Source organism: Nomascus leucogenys, chromosome 4 (assembly GCF_006542625.1).
Source record: "Nomascus leucogenys isolate Asia chromosome 4, Asia_NLE_v1, whole genome shotgun sequence".
NCBI lineage: Eukaryota > Metazoa > Chordata > Mammalia > Primates > Hylobatidae > Nomascus > Nomascus leucogenys.
In genome coordinates this window covers 32,508,344-32,525,896 of record NC_044384.1, presented here as the reverse complement: position 1 = coordinate 32,525,896, position 17,553 = coordinate 32,508,344, and the positions used below count along the sequence as shown (strand labels likewise).

Here is a 17,553-nt window from a genome sequence, read left to right as displayed (position 1 = left end):
TGATGCAGCTGCAGGACAAAGACCTTAAATTTATCTGTAAATCTGTTATTCTCCCTCCAAACTCCTGGGCCAAGCTGCTCTTGCTCTGAGAAGCTATCTGGTCCTAGTTTGCATTGGATTCTATAGAAAATGACCTCTGCTGTCCCCTGGTGGCTAGTCATGAAGCCAGGTTTGTGACCTCCCATATGATTTTCTGCCACCTCTGATAACCTTGGCTTAAAGTACAAAGCTAAGAGTCACAGGGCTTCCATCCCTATGTGAAATTTCATGCTTATATCGGAGAAAATTCTCCACTTACCTGACTGCTCAAATTATACACCTAGGTATAATTACCAGTTTTAGAAACATGTATCATGTCCAAAGGACTGTGTGAGACTCATACCTGCACCCAGGCCCCTCCTGGAAGAACAGCTCAAAGAGAACATTTTTTGTCGCAGCATCTTCATATTAGTTTCTGCTAATGGTCACTAAGAACCTGTTTCCAAACTCTGGGACTTGGTTTACATTCCTTATCTAATGCGGCTTCTCATCCTTCATAGGCTAGGAAGATCACAAATGAGTATCCCTCCTTTGGTTTCTTATTGTCACAGCCAAGATAAGAGCTGTGTTAGTGCTTAGTGGCATAGTTAGTGGCATAGTTAGTGCTTAATTTTAAAACATTTAAAGTAATATTTATCTCAAGGGTAAGTTGTGAAGCTTTTTGGGATAGTTCGTGGTAATAAAGCTGGTGGGGAAAAAGTATTAAATCTCATGGCGATGCATCTGAAGGCTGTTTTGGAATCTGTTGAGGGATGCCAATGGTGAGATGTTTTTTCAGTTAGGATGGGCTTTGGCAACCTCAGTTTGGGAGGTCATCCATGGTGGACTTCTGTGCAACCCACATTACCTTAGAAATCTTGGCTGCAAAGTGTTCACTATCTATCTCTCTCATCTGAAAAGCAGAATTTGGGGCATAATATGATCTTATGGACTTGGATTTAACATCACAGTAAGTAGGAAGGCCTACGATGGGCTCTATCAGCAACACTACTGGAAGACCTAGCAGGAATTTAGAACATTCCTTTACCTATACAAAGACCCTAAAACAATGGAGGAGTTGTCCAGATGCTGACAATGACCAAAGGCTGGGCTAGCCTTTAATAATCATTTTTGAAGGAATTCTGTTTTCAAAAATAATTTATTGAAATATTTTTATACCAAAAACTTTTAAAAGTACGAATTTCTCTTAGTTGTCCTCAAGCAAATGTGCATTTAACTACATGAACACAACTACTACTTCATAGTTTTTTTATTATAGACTTTTTTATCCACATGAATGTTAAAGAAACTACAACAGAGTTAAATACCATTTTTGATAACATGATTATATTCTTAATTACACTCAATATTAAACTGTAAAATATTTCCAGAGGAATACAATCTTCATTCATACAGCAGGCAAAGTACAGAGAGGAAGGGGCCACGTGTAAGTCTGTCCAGTTTGCTATGAAAAGCAGGTTTGTACGGCTGGTGCCTTCCCATCCATTGAAACGCGATCCCTACTCCTAGGATGGGTCTTGTGTTTTCTTCCACCAAGAATCACTTCTTCAAAAAGAAAAGACAGTTTTGTAGAGCTGCTTTCTCCGTGTGTGCAGGACTGAGACTGCCTGGGGCCATCTGCTGATTTCCCATCCCAGTTGGCTAACAGCACTTCCCATGCTCTGGGTTCAGCTGTCCTTTAAAAACACAAAGACTCGAACTTTGGTTCCACCAAAAGATGCGACAAGCATTGGCTGCTCTGGTTGGCTCCCCCCTCCCCCCACTGATGAATGGCTGCTACAGTCTATTTTACATGGTTGTCCATGCTGTTTTGAGGTCACTTGTCCTTAGGTTCTCCTGAACCTGATTTTGTATTTAATTCCCAAGCCCTTTCGATCTGCAGTCTTTAACGCGGGTCAGAAGTGCTCCACAGCAGGCTGTATCTTACAAGAGAACAAGAGTAAGTAGTTCTGTGCTCCTTGGATAAGACAAAAGCATAGAATGACAAGCTGAGCCTAATATAATCGGATAATTTTAAAACATTTAAAGTAATATTTAGTATACCCTCCTTAGGAGAAGACATTTTATCTGCTACCCTAGGTTATATATCTCTGATGATATTGAGCCAAACCAGAAATACTAAATGAGAATGTGCTGGTTTGCTGTGTGCTTTCTACAGTAAAGCCATTTAGATGGGTTTAGAAGCTGGGGTTTGTTGTAGGGCAAAGACAAAAGCAGCCTGCTGTGAAAGGGGCAGACAGAATTTCATGCTCTGGTGCTCTGTTGGTTTTGGTTGGATGGCCCAAGTTACGTTTATTTTTCTTGTTGTGGGGTGTCAGGGCAACACAGAAGTATGCGTGGAGGTTTTGTGATTCAAAATCAATAAAATGATTGTATTGGTTATTAACTGCATATTTATAACTGATAATACAAGATGTGGATTAGGCCATGATTTTAGGTGACAAACCAGAGAGAGCAGACAAAGTATGGAATGCAGAGCCAGCCCCAGCCTGGCTTGAATCCTGCCACTTCCTAGCAGTGAGACCACAGGCAAATTACTCATCTCTTGTCACTTTAGCCTTCTCAGCTGTAGAGGGGTGAAAGCAGTAATACTTACCTCAGGGGGTTGGTCCAAAGATTAAATAAGATAATCGACATAAAGTCCTTAGAACAGTGGGGGCACACCATTGTTCTCTAAGGAGATTCTTAAAAGAACCTCTTATGTCTGACTAAAGATGAGAGAAATGAATGTACCACTCCCCCTCTTTATCTTTGATCTATATAAAAGGAAGACACAGAATGTTCCATTAAAATCCAATATCCTTTTTTTAAAGACTCTTGTTGTTACTTTCGTAGTAATTATTCCAGAAGTGAAACAAAAATGAGTTTACCAAAGAGGTAGATATAGTTAAAATACCAACAAAAAATTATATTCCAGACTCTCCAGAAAGATGCAATGTAGCAATTAGTGATTAAGAAAATACAGACATAAGGCAAAAATAGGTGGGTCATGCCCTTGGGTGTTACATGTGGTCTTGGGCTGGCTTTCATGAAAATGGCCCCTTTCTGGGAAAAAAGAGAGAATATAGCAGAAAATTGGCACACAAAAGTGACAGCCAAAATTTTAGAGCTAGTAGAGATTTTGATCAGGTTTGGCCATCCACATTTTATAGATAAGAGTGAGACTCAAAGAGGTTAAATGATGTTACTCAAGATAACACAGAGAGATGACATCAGATCTGACACCCAGTCTCCCTCACCACCAGCTAAGGACCCAAGGAAGACAGGGAGAAGGCTTTAGGGTCAAATAGACCTGGATTGAATCCTGTATCTGTCACTTGAGAGCTATGTGACTGCCCTGAGCCTCAGTTTCTAAGTACGAAATGGAGGTAATAATAGGATCTGCCTTACAGCATTGTAAGGATAACACAGTAAGTATTTAGCCAGTATCTGGCATAGTTAGTGCTCAATAAATGATCATTATTATCATTTCCAGTTTGGCCAATGAGTTTCTGTATGACTATGAATGAGACATTTCCCTGATTCGCTTCCTACTTATGTAAAACCGTTTAATTCTTGTCTGTGAAAGGTGTGGGTGTTTCAACCAGTTATATCAACGATAACTGCAAAATGTTTAAATGTGTTTGGAAGAAAATGAATGTAAAGTAATAATTACATTAGTGTTAACACCATACCATTTTTATTTGGGGACAGATTTCACACAGATTACACTGGGTTATCTGTGCAGGAAGTGCGTCACAGAAATAACTAGATGTAAGGAAGGCCGTCGGGAATAATTCTGGTGTTAAAAATGGGCCCAGGTGAAAGGATAATGTCTGCAACATTTTGAAGTATTTTTCAAATCCTTTCCATTGTACTCATGAGCTTATAATGAGACAAATACAAAGAGTGGTACAATGTCTAATCTAATAGGGCTTGTTTTAGGAGGTAGTTTGAAGGTAAATAAAATAAACTACACTTTAACATCTGGTAGCTAAACAAATAGAATTCATTGCCCCAGTGGCGACTATGCTTAGGTTGAAGAAAGGTGTAGACAAATCCACGGGTAATGGATCTTTATGGCGTTATCAAGGGAAAGCTAAGAGTATTCAATGTATATGCCTAAATTTTGAGGTTGATATCGTTAAGAACAACAATTTTGCTCTTAAAGTATCTTGGCCTGGGTGGATCTTTATTTTGACTCAACATGGAATTTCTTGTGTTCTAATGTAGGACAAAAAAATGTGCAGATCAGTGATATGTGGCAGTACTCGCTCAGCTTATTAAGTGGATTGCCTGTGGTTTTGAAAAGCTTCTTCCTCTTAATAGTCATATTGGAATCCACTGGGTGGCAAGAACACTGCATACTACCTTAAGGGTCACTCTTGCATAAGACATTAATGCATCAGTCCCTAATTTGGAAACCTGTGGTCACTCTGCAAGACAGAATGTGTCTCTCTCCCTTGGTGTAATGATTTTTATTTTGTAATCTCTCTTGGGGTAACTCCTTGCAGGCTTGGCATGTTGAGAATCAGAGACTGCCTCTAACAATACAGTCATGATTCTCTGCTTGGCTGATTTAGCTAAGCATTTAAGTAACCACTAATCTTCTGAAAGCACCAGGGTCTACTTAGAGAAATCCCTGTTGTCTGCAAGGATGGAAACAAAATCAGCATGGAGGAAGCATTAGTTACTAAACACAAATCAATCTTTTTTTTTCTTTTTCCCACCTGGCCATATGTTAGGTCACTATCAGAGGTGTAGTTTCTGGGCAGTGAGTCTTAATTTGTAGGTGCAAAATGGGCTCAGGTCTGACAAACAGGGAAGATAGGTTGGGGAAGTGTAAGGAGTAGAAAGAGAGTTTATTGAAGCTCTTAAGTGTAAATCAAACCACACTCTAAGGCTGGGCATGGCTGTAATCTCAGCACTTTGGGAGACCAAAGCAGGAGGATTGCTTGAGCCCAGGAGCTTGAGACCAGCCTGCGAAATATAGGGAGACCTTGTCTTTACAAAATAAAAAAAATTTGCTGGGCATGGTGGCATGCACGCCTATAATGCTGAGATAGGAGGATGGCTTAAGCCAGGGCGGTCAAGGCTGTATCGAGCTGTGATCGCATCACTGCAACTCCAGTCTGGGCAGAAGAGTGAGAACCTGTCTCAAAACAAAACAACAAAAACCCCATTCTAATGGATGAATCTCACAAGTGCTGAGTAAAACAAGCCAGACACAAGAGAGTGTTCTATGCAACGTTATTTACATAAAGTTCAAAAACAGGCAAAATTTACCATTGTTGGGGGTCGGGAGTGGGAGAAGCTGGGCAGGAGCACAAGGTTGTTATCAGGGGCTGGAAAGCTAAGTGAGCTCATTGTGAACATTTACTGAGTTTCCTTTTTGTTTTTGTTTTCATTGTGTGTGTGTATGTGTGTGTTTGTGTGTGTCCCTGCGTGAGTGCAATTCACTGAGTTTTGATTTGTAAACTTCATGATTTGTATGACTTTATGATTTATATACTTTGAATAAGAAGGTTATTTTTAAAAACATCCTAGTATTTTCTCTTGAAAGAAAATTAGTTTGACATTTTCAACCACTATACATATGGAGTTTATCAGAATTAATTTGGACCATTCTTGCCTTAATTATCTTGATATTCTAAGTTAAAATTCACTGGAATCTAAATTTCTAAAATTTTCATTTCACTCTGCTGGTGCAAACCTGGTCTACTATACTGAGAAAGAAATTGCCCAAAGTCAACTTCAGACTTAATAAAAATACTTTAATATATAGAACAGAGCCAACCTCACAGGTGCATTTGTGAATAACTTCATAGAGATGGAAACAGAATGACTTACTCTCTGAGCACCTCTATTGCAGTATCATCTGCTCACCAAGAACAATAAGTACATGCATTAGGAAGAAGCAGCCACTAGATCCAAAGTCAGGGCCCCCAGAATCTCTTCTTGGCTTTGCAACATGAACATAAAATGTCACATCTCTTATCTGTAAACCTCAGTTCCCCATGTGTAAAATTAAGGGAAAGCACATGAATGAAAGACTGTTTTGGAAAGGGTTTTAAGCACCTGATGAAATGTAACATAATTATTATTATTTAAGACAAATACTGAAGACTACCGCTAATAGAGATAATGGCAAGAAAAGTTGTCATTTGCACCTGATAGAGGAAATTTGTGATAGGCAGAAGAGAGGTGAAGGAACAAAAGGAACCATGAGCCTGCACAGTTCTTTTTGCCAACAAATTCTATTGAGTTGAAAATATGTTCCAGAGGGGAGGAGTGGGAAGAGTCGTTCTGATGGGAATGGATCAAACTGATAAATGGCTGCGGTCCTAGCTGGCCATGAGCACTAACAAATGCTACCTTTGGCATCTGTGGTTTTTTTCCCTGATTTAGCAATCCTAGTTGTTAGGTCATCCCAATATATTGTTACAGAAACAATGTCCTAGTTTTTGAATTCCCACAATTCTAATAATTACATATGTCTTCTTCCATGGGCTGAAAAAGTTTCTTTTCAAATGCTTAGGTACGTTCTGAATATAGCCATTGAATTTTCACTGTCTGCTTTTCCTTAAGAGTCCAAAATAATTGTCTTTTCAATTCTTTTTTAAACTGATATGACCTTGAACCTGGCTTCAGCTGTAGAGAAACTATTATTGGTTTAGGGAAAAGATTAGTTACTATTCCTAGAGCAGAAAGTCTGAAAGGTCTGTATTGTCCTCAGTTGTTCATATTACCACCTGCAGTAACTCTCTGAAAGTCAGATTTCAGGCAGGCTTTTTGGAAGCGAAGGAGAGACAGAGATGAGACACCCTGAGGATGACTGCTGACACTTTGGTTTCCTTGGGGCAGTAATTGGGGTGTCAGAACCATAAACAGCAGAAAACCTTAAAACAGAAAGAAGATCACTTTTGTAGACTGAATAGAGAATTTTTAGTTATAGGAATTTTCCATGGAATTTATAAGAAGTACTTGGCCATTCATTTAGGAAGTCCCATCCCCGGACATAATGAAGTTTATTGGTATATTGACTCAAACACAGGATGCAACTTTACCAATCCCTTGGGCTATTTCAAACACATCAGTAAAGAATACGTTCAAGCACACAACAATACAGAGAGTTAAGAAAATCTCTTTCCTCTGGCGATCTTACCTTTTAGCTTTTGCTGAGATGGGCGCCAAGCTTTTCTTTCCTGATCAAGCTTGCTGCATAGGGGATCTGTAAGATAAAAACAAGCAACACCATCCAGGTAAGCTAGATTTGGAGAGAGATGTGTAATGGAGACCCTTCATCATGCCTAACAATTTGAATGCCAATAGATCCTCCCTAAAAAAAGAGGTCTCCATCTGCTCAGCAGTATGAGGTTTCTGGGGCATAGCATCCTTAAGGCCTGTTAACAAGTACAGTGAGGACAGAACAGGTGATCACACTAAATTGCTGCTACAGCTAGTCCTTGAGGTTAACATGCGATGTTTCACTTTTTAAAGTTTTTAAAAATTTGCATTTCATAATATGGTATCATATTTATTTAGGTACAAAAACTGAGTTATGATGTTCTAATGTATGTTCAAGGTCATAAAACAAGAACGTGCTTACAAACTAGTTTAATGTAATTGTTCAGTTTATTAGAATGCTTTCTTTATAACAGATGTAATTTCTTTATAACATATGCTATCCTTATAAATCACAAATAAGACTAACTAAACCCAAACTATTACTCTGATTAGATTCCCAATAACTGATAAGATGTATCAGAGGCCGGGTGCGGTGGCTCACACCTGTAATCTCAGCACTTTGGGAGGCTGAAGTGGGAGGATTGCTTGAGCCCAGGAGTTCAAGACTAGCTCGGGCAACATAGGAAGGCTCTGTCTCTACAAAAAATTAAAAAATTAGCCAAGTGTGGTGGCACACACCTGCTACTTGGGAGGCTGAGGTGGGAAGATCACTTGAGCCCAGGAGGTCAAGGCTGCAGTGAGCCATGATTGCACTGCTGCACTCCAGCCTGGGTGACAGAGCAAGACCCCTTCTCTCTCTTACACACACAAAGAAGCATCAGAAATAACTGCATGAATGGAAAATATGACCTTGAGAATTCTACCTGGATAAACTTGAAAAGTACTTTCGAATACTGGGGTTTTGAATAAAAGCTGATCACAGTTGGTATGCTACTTTTCATTACAAAATTCCAGTGGTTGAAATTGGACTCAAGGTATTATTTAGATTTGCCTCTCCACTAACCCCCGTTAAGGTGCTCTACCCTTATGTTACCGACCTTCATCATTACAAGGCTAAACTCAGGGCTCTAAAGACTATTCTACACGTAAAGAATAAATATTTACCCTTCTAGAATGTAATGTGAAATATGACTGTTAAGTAAAAGCAGTGAGGGAAATAAAATCACTTTCATTCAATTAGGCAATTATATATATATAATATAAAATTCTATATATTATATATATAATATATAAAATTATATATATTTTTCCATTACCAGTATACTGTATGTTTTCCTCTCATGATCCACAGTCCACACATGTGAACCTTTATTATTAATGAGAAAGAGTTATAAATCTACAATGATGCTAGTGGCTAAAAAGAGTTGGACCATTTTACTCTAATAATTAGTCAGCTGAATCAAACAGTCTTTTTAACAGGAAAAAAAGGACAATAATAAAATAATCATCTCACTATTTTGATATATAACCACAACATAAACATGTCAGATAGGCATATATCTGATAAAGGGCATAGATAGCATCATTGAAATTAATGATTCATATAGTAACATTAAAAGTTCAGTGTCCTAATCTCGTATTTTAGGATGCAGGCTGAGATCAGCTAGATAACTATGACAAGGACAGTTACACAGGGACCTACTCCAGTTACCTCTTCTTTTCACTCTACGTTATGCTATACCTGCTATTAACAGAGATCCCTTTGAATATTGGTTTTCCATTATGGTGTATGCTGCAATGTGCCAAAGCATATGGATCACTTCTCTAGATGCATGACATGACAGAGCCTGGAATGAAATTCTATTATTTAGGATAACAAACAATGTAAACTTTTGGGCACAAGGAGTTCCCAATAAAATGTGTTTGTGCCACTCTCACATTTAAAAAGAGTCCTCAACATCAATATTAGACAACACAAAGATTTAGCAAGTGTCTGTTCTATGCCAGCCACCAGGAGAGATAAGTTAAATCACCATGGGCCATCTCCTTAAAGGAGTAAACTACTCACGCTAATCCGAAGAAACCCACCTGAAGGATTCTACTTTCAGAGCTAAGTCAAAACTTCTTCCTCTTTCTTTTTTTCAGAAGCAAGAACACAGCATTTCATTAAGGTAGGAAGTTGAGAAGGAAAAGAAAAGAAAAAAAAGGACTCAAGAAAAAAAGGACACTTCCAAATAAGCATATTTGAGTCCCAAGGGTCCAGATTGGAATTTAAACTGGGGTGAAGAATTATCCCCACTAGAATGTCGATTTTTTCATTTATTTCATTAAAACAAAATGAAATAAAAGCCAAAAAACAACAAAGATAAAAAGCAAAATGTAGTGAGCTGAGAATCATGTATTTTTCCATTCTAAGTCCTAAATCATGAATGGTAAATAAAGATTATAGCAGCATGGCCAGTTGTTCCTGGAAACAACATTATTTCACTAATTCCAGGATGCACTTTATCCCCTCACATTTTAACATTTCTGAAATCAGATGTATTATAATTGATGGTATCTTAGAATTATAGTTGAAACCTTTTACTTTATGATTCATCAAACAGTGGTGCCTCTTACAACTGATGGTGCTTCAGATTCCATAAAATGCAACATTGGACTTGCAGACGCTTCAGCAAATTCTCCCCAACTCAGAAGCTCAGGATTTTAGAGGCTCAATTTAAACTAGTTAGTTATTCCATGCAAATCTCCTACAATAGGACTTACAAAAGCTTTCTTTTCATCTTGACCAGCTTAGAAATTACCGAGATTGGCATGGAGAAAAAAATTCAAAGTATTATGTAGCTTCTAAATTACCTACTTGGTTATAGTAGATCAAAAGTACTGGAGTTAAAAAAAAAAAAAAGTGACTTCCTAGTTTGTGCCAAGAGAGTTAACCTGAGCTCACACATTCAGGTCAGTCAACATCTCAAAAAGAGAAAAATGAGAAGAAAAAGGCTACATAACTAAGGAACAACTGATTGCACTGTCAAGTTGCACAACAGTAGATCAATAATTGGAAATGGACACACAGTAGCCAAAGTCTGTCTACTGCTAGAGAATTTTAAGGCAGCTTCCACGGAAGTTCAGGCTTGCATTAAGTCTTCTGACTTGCATGGATCTCCTTTTGATACATCTTTAGATACAGAACCAAAATCTTCTAGTGGCCCAGGGATCTTCTTCTAAAAATATAATGCAAAATAGTAATGGTTCTATCTACCTTTTTTAAAAAAATAAAGATATAAGACATATTTTTACAAACTCTGTAGGTTATACAGTAGAAATCTGGGCAAGTTCCCATCCTAATGAATATTGGAGAACCTCCAAGGAAAGACCATCTTACTGAAGAGCTGTGTCCTTGCCAAAGAACAAGCACTCCTCCAGCAAAGATAACGACCTCTCACTCCTTTCCCTGTGACGACGCACTGCACTCCCATCATCAGGAAGTTATAAACCACTGTTTTACAAGTCCATCGTGAACAAGACATTAGTCCTTAATCTATTGATTGAACATTATTTTAATTGAGGCTTTTAATGAAGAACTTTGAGACTGATTCCCCCTAGCTGCGTGTGACTGCAGCATTCTGGAAAAACAGCAGAGGGCACTTAAAGACTAGCACATTTTCCCAGTCAACACGCCTTGTGGTAGCGATCTGACAAGTTCAAAGGATGTGAATCTGGGTCTAGCCATTTATCATGTGCTCTGTGTTGCAGCATCACAATGTCCTCCAAGAACTATGACTAAAAAATAAAAAAGCATGTCTTCAACAAATCTACAGTAGTAGCTTATACATAGATGCACTTGCTTATAAAATTATTGCCAAATTCGTAATAAAAAAAAAAAAAGGTTATCAAGGCATCATTACAGTCTCAGCTCATGTTGTAAGTTTTTATATTCCAGTCCTTGGAAAAACTTTAATCAAAAAGCTTTTTTTTCACTGAATAAAAATCTTCAGTCAGCTTCTTTATCCTAAGGACTGATGAGTTTTGCTTTTAAAATTGAATAAACTTCTCCTAGAATCACAATTCATTTGTGAATGAGAAATCCTTTACCCTTTATTACACTAAACATTTACATTTTCATAAACATGCTAAATTAAAAAACTTTTGTTTTGGTTCATAGGGGTAGGAAAATATTTCTTTGTTTTGCATAACTAAACGTGGCTTAGTAATACAAATGCCATAAGCACTTGAAAACCCAGGGCAGGGGTGGGGGACTTTAACACAAACCATGTTAAATACTAAAAAACCCAAATTTTGAGCTATTTTTTAAAAAGGTAGCTTATAGCCATGTATAAGTGTTAACTAATTCCTCACATGTTTTAAATCTCACATTGAGATAAGTACACATTCATTTATAAAGACACAAAGAGAGTCAATCATTTGGCTCTGTAGTCATCACAACTTTACATTTAACATGGGAAAAAGAAGCAATGGTGCAGAAATGACAGTCAACAGAGAATCTAAAAACGCAGGAGCCGAAGAAATTCATAAGTTTTCTTTCTATGGCAATGATACCCAAGATGCTTTCAATATAAGTTTTTTTAATAGAAACACTTTTTAACAACATAGGATAAATGCATTGTGGGTCTTTGGGAATCATTACAAAATATGATTGTTTTAATATATTTGAATTCTCCATGACTGCAAGATAGAGTGGGCTTTTATGTCATCTCAAGAAAAAAAACAGCCTGTTTTGTAATATATGCTCTGTAAACTTTAAATATAAAATAATTTTGAGTGAACTATTCTGTTTTCAGGAAGCAAAGCATGCAACCATATTGACTGATGAATAAGATCATCCAACTAAAATATTCAGAAAGCCAGTAATTGTGATACTTTGCAACTTCTTGATAATCTTCAGATAGAATTTTCTAAAGACATTTTCCCCCAGGTACTTTGACAAATACATCAGGCTGAATAAGGAATTAGATACATTTCTGTTCAAGTAACACTGAATCTGTGCCTCAATTCTAAAGCAGATAGTACTATGTAAACATAGGTCCTTCCTGCACAAAAATATATCTAGCCTGATGGGCACGGTGGCTCACGCCTGTAGTAGTTCCACTATTGTAGGTACTACTTTGAGAAGGGCCACACCATTAAATTGATTACTCACATTGGCATAGCATTTTATGGCTTGTATGTACATTTCATGTTTATTACTCACTTGCATCTTATAATATTCCTACCAAGGCCCTAGGTTAAACCTTATAGCCATTCATTTTGGTTGAGGAACTGACAATGAACTACATGGGATGGGTCTCAATCCCAAGTTACAGATGTTAAAGCTCATCTCTGTTAGGTGCAGACAGAGCAGTAATACAGAAGTTCCCTAAAATTTGCTAGCATTCCTTCCCTTAGGAGTTGTGGTAGTAGTATTCGCCTAGTGTAAAATAACATTTGAGGAAACCAGGACCAAGCCAGGGAAATTTGGAAAAGAATGAAGAGGACTGCTATATGAGAGTATCAGAGCTGGGTCAGGTTCATCATGGGTGGTGATTCATTCAACAAATCTTTATGAACAGCTGTTTGATGCTGCACACTGTAATAGGTACTGGAGTCAGCATGAAAACCCTGGGCATCTAATGGTAGGGGACACACAAAAAGGGGAAGAAGCAGGAGGGACAAATCATGTCGATTTCACCAATTTTCATGTTGTTACCCTGGAAGTAGCTTTATGTATTTCAGGAATTATATGATACCTACAAGGGCAGGAGGGTGGGGGTGGGAAATTCAAGCTTTTCTCAAATTATTTAATTTGCTACCAGGAATAGTTTACTATCTATAGGAATGTGAATTAACAACATTTGTCTAGATAGATGAATACATGTGATAAAATATTTTATAAGACAGCATAATAAAATGATTTAGTAATACCAGTTTTAATCTTCCATGTACCAAATATCTCAAAAGACATGAGATTTTTTTTCTTCTATCAATCCTATCTGCTTATTACATGGAGACAATATAATTTCCTCTTTTACTAAAGAAACCAAATGCCAAAGAAAATTAAGACATTAAGGTTACATAACTGGCCTTAAATAAGGGCACTAAAAGAAATACTGTTTCCTTTCCCAATGCCCATTTTGCTATACTCACCACCACCCCCTGAAATCACAATTTTTTTGTTGCACGTGTGGCAATTTTTTTCTTTTGTTTTAAGAGTATGAAAATGGGCTGGGTGCAGTGGTTCATGCCTGTAATCCCAGTACTTCAGGAGGCCCAGGTGGGAGGATTGCTGGAGGCCAGAAGTTTAAGACCACCCTGGGCAACACAGAAAGACCCTGTCTCTACAAAAAATTAAAAAATTAGTCAGGTGTGGTGGTGCACATCTGCAGTTCCAGCTACTTGGGAGGCTGAGGTGGGAGGATTGCTTGAGCCCAGGAGTTGGAGGCTACAGTGAGCTATGATTGTACCACTGCACTCCAGCCTGCGCAGCAGAGTGAGACCCTGTCTCAAAAAAAAAAAAAAAAAACCTGAAAATGATGTCCTTTGTAAAATAAGGAAGGTGTTAAAATTTCATATTCCCCTACATCGAATATTTTATTTAAATTTTTCCTTTAAACAGAGAATACAATAAATATATTCACAGCAGTAATCATAGCTCTTATTATCAAGGAATCAAAAGCTAAGAATGGGAATTTGTTATTAAATCAATTATGAAAATCCTCTGCTCCCCAGTGAATTCAGGTGCAAACAAAACCAACATGAGAAGAAAATCTTGTTTAAGTAGCATCTTATGTAGTGGTTTTCAGAACTGAGAGTTGTTAACGATCACTTGAGATCAAGGAAAACCAATTGCTGCAAAAATGACTCTTAGGAATCTCCACTAACACTGGCATGATTTCTCCAATGAAGAATGGAAACATTAATAACTACCTTTCTTAAATAATCCTGACAGAAGAACTAGGTTTCTGGCTCTGTAGACAAGACAGGCACATATGCATGGATCCATGATTAATGGTTGAAAGGTAGCACAGATCAGTACAGAAATGTCAAGCAACCCAAAGTATAATAATTACGCTGAGAATAGCACTAAGAATCAATATGTGTTTTTATCCAGGTGATTAAATATACCTTGAAAATATTGAGCAGAAATAATTTTCTCCATTGTACTCACAAAAATGAGGAAGCTTGGGAGACTCCTTTAAAAGCCCTAATGAATAATACTAGATGTACCTACATGGGGACAAAAGGCAAGAAACTCAGAAAGCAAACAAAAACCCAAAACAAAACCACTACATTTACTTATCAGACATCTTCCTGTTTTCTTTTCCATATAAATAGATCTTAGTGAGTGTCCATTTTTAGAAATGATTAGGATAGAGTAATACATTTCATTTGGAAATCATTTGTTCCTTTTCATCATCCTTCAAGTGAATTTAATTGATTAATTGTGCTCATTAATTATGTTTTATTGGTAGTGGAGGGCCCGGCTCAAGTGTGGGTAGTGAAAGGAAGAGAGGATGGAAAACAGTTGCCCTTCACTGAGCTCCTAGTATGGCCCAGCATTGTGTTCAGGAAGTTTGCATAATGGAAGAAAATGCAGGTACCTTTGGTTTACCCACAGAGATAATTTACACATCTGTCTATTAACACATGGTAGGTAGTTACATTTAGAGGAAACATACTGCCACATCTGTTTATCCTGTGTCTAAGTAAATCTCTTGGTAATTAGCATCTAAGCCAGCTGAGAGGTAAGTGGACCAAAGGATTTCATGCAAAAACGTGAACAGTTTCATACATATTGGGTAGTCTGAAAACAAACCAATTAAGTTGCATTTATTTTTAAGTAGAAATGCATCTTACAATTTGTAACTGTTGCACCATTTCTTCTCGGTAGGCTAGTTCCCTTTTCATCTGATCCTGAAAATTATCTGGTAGGAGAGAGAGATAGAGAAAGATTAACTAAAGTGTAAAATCTACTGTTAGTTTAGCTAGTAAAAACATTATTGACAGTCCCACGGACAGCCCCCCTACTTTTAAGTCTTTTTTTCGTAGGCAAATTATATGCTTGTTTGAAGAATGTTTTCAACTGTCTATAATTTAATCAGACTAGAGAGTAAATTCTGAGAGTATGTCTTATATTTTACAGTATCTCATATTCCATCTAGCATAATCTCTTGCATATGATTACACAGAAATATCCCACACAATCATGTTCTTTAACCTTTGCACACTTGTGCAAATCACAGGTATTGGGAGCTTCCACTGTCTTCAGAAGTCCAGTATGAGTGAGTGGGGCAGGCCTCAGATAGAGCTGAGCATGGGAAATGCTGCCCCTCCTGCACATAATACCTTCTGGGTAAATAAGATGTGGGTCTGTGAAAAATGCCTGCCTGGCTTCACTGCAGCTCATCTCACTCCTAAGAGAGAATACTTCAGCCTGACTCTCCTATGCAGCAAACTCTCTCACCCTGGGATCAGCCTTATTTTATGTTCCTCCTTTGTCCTGGTGCCTTTCTACAGACCTTACCTTAATCTGAGAAGAAGAGAACTTTAAGAGATATTGTCATGCAAAATATTTTTGCTATTCTACATATTGACCATATTTATTGCATTAGGGAAAAAACGACTTCCAAATGCACAGTTTAGTGTTACATCTTCTCCATGTGATCCTTTTAAAAGTGTGGACTTGGCTAACTTTGCCTTTTTCTGCACTGAAGGAGAAATTAGCACGATTTCATATTGAGGAAACCAGCTTGAGGAAACCAGAAACTTCACCATTATCTTTTCATTATCTTTTCTTCTCCTTTTCCTTTCATCTCCACAGCCAACTAGTGTGTGAGTTCTACGTGTTCTACCTTCATCTTCTCCCCTCTTTGCCATTGTTACCTCCCACATGCAGGCACCTCATCCCTGAATCATTTTCCAACTGACCACCTGCCTCCAGTCCCTTCCTCTCCAAATACCTTTAATTCCCTGCTTAAAAATCTCCAACGGCTTTCCAACACTTTCAAGATAGTAAATCCTTTACCACTCATGAGACCCTGGGTACTTAGAGATGAAAAGGCTTTGTTCTTTTTATATCTTTCAACTTCTACCTTTTCATATGATTTGAATTTCTTGTCCAACCCCAAACATGTGCTCTAATTAACTTTTTTAAAAAGACCCAATCACTACTGTCACCTCTGATTTTGATGTCAAAGTCACTGTAATAGAGGGAAGTATGTGGTGCCATGCAAAGATTGAGAGAAGAGCTGTCATTCATTCTGGGAGCATTAGAGGGAAGAGCTGCTTGAGCAGACACATGGAGAATAGCATTCTACATAAAGACATGGAAGGAGGAGAGGGGAACTGTATATGGCTCAGCTGGCTGCAGCTGAGGGCACGGAAGAAATCCCCTGCACCACACTAGCCACCAAACCACTCTCCAGTCCTCAACTATGCATTATACTTCCAGCCTCCGTGCTTTTGCCCCTGCTGTGGTCTTGCCCTTGCAGCAAACAACTACCTTTTCTTTAAAGTCCAGTCCAGATGTTACCTCCTCCAGGAAGTCTTCTCCAATTCTGCAGCCCCTCCTGCCAGAATTATTTACCCATTTTTTTGTACTTCTCCAGCACCCTGCCCATACCTGTATTAATGCATCCATAATACATGCTATGATTAGTTGTTATACATCTGTCTCCCTGCTAAACAGTTGAGTCTTAGAGGGCAGGAAGATACGTTTAGACACTTTTAAAATTTTCAAGGCCTACCACAGTGCCTGGCACACAGCAGGGGCTAGCTAATAAATGAGGAGTAAAAACATACAGAATTATCCACCAGCAGGTTGCGATTCTGCCATCTATAGTAACTACCCCACTGTAGAGCCTCAGACCTTTATCTAAAGAAACAAAGGTGTGAAATAATGTGCTCTTTCAGGTCTTTTCTTGCTCTAGCATTTTAAGCTTTGATGACAGGCCGAGTGTGGTGGCTCAAGCCGATAATCCCAGCCCTTTGGGAGGCCGAGGCAGGAGAATTGCTTGAGCCCAGGAGTTTGAGACCAGCCTGGGCAACATGGAAAAACCCTGTCTCTACTAAAAATACAAAAAATTAGCTAAGCATGGAGGTGCACACCTGTAGTCCCAGCTACGCAGGAGGCTGAGGTAGGAGAATCACCTGAGCCTGGGAAGTCAAGGCTGCAGTGAGCTGAGATTGCACCACTGCACTCCAGTCTGAGTGACAAAGTGAGACTCTGTTTCAAAAAAAAAAAAGAAAAATTTTTTGGTGACAAAACAAATTGATCTGATTGGGCTCCATGCACCCACTTGTCTTTCCTGTGCAGGGGAAGTGAGGGAAAGATTTTGATTTACACCAATAACA

The 17,553-nt window shown here is 38.2% G+C and overlaps 1 protein-coding gene across 1 annotated transcript in view; it reads right to left on the bottom strand.

The window, feature by feature from the left end:
- Positions 1–1,273: 1,273 nt before the first annotated feature.
- The window catches only part of SKOR2 (SKI family transcriptional corepressor 2), a 45,648-nt gene continuing 29,368 nt past the window's right edge, over positions 1,274–17,553 (bottom strand). Inside the window, exons 7-9 of the mRNA XM_030810100.1 lie at positions 15,058–15,125; positions 7,184–7,249; positions 1,274–1,996 (exon numbers count right to left, since the gene is read on the bottom strand). Coding sequence (XP_030665960.1) covers positions 7,187–7,249; positions 15,058–15,125 — 131 coding nt within the window. The 3' untranslated portion in view covers positions 1,274–1,996; positions 7,184–7,186. The remainder of the gene's footprint in view (positions 1,997–7,183; positions 7,250–15,057; positions 15,126–17,553) is intronic.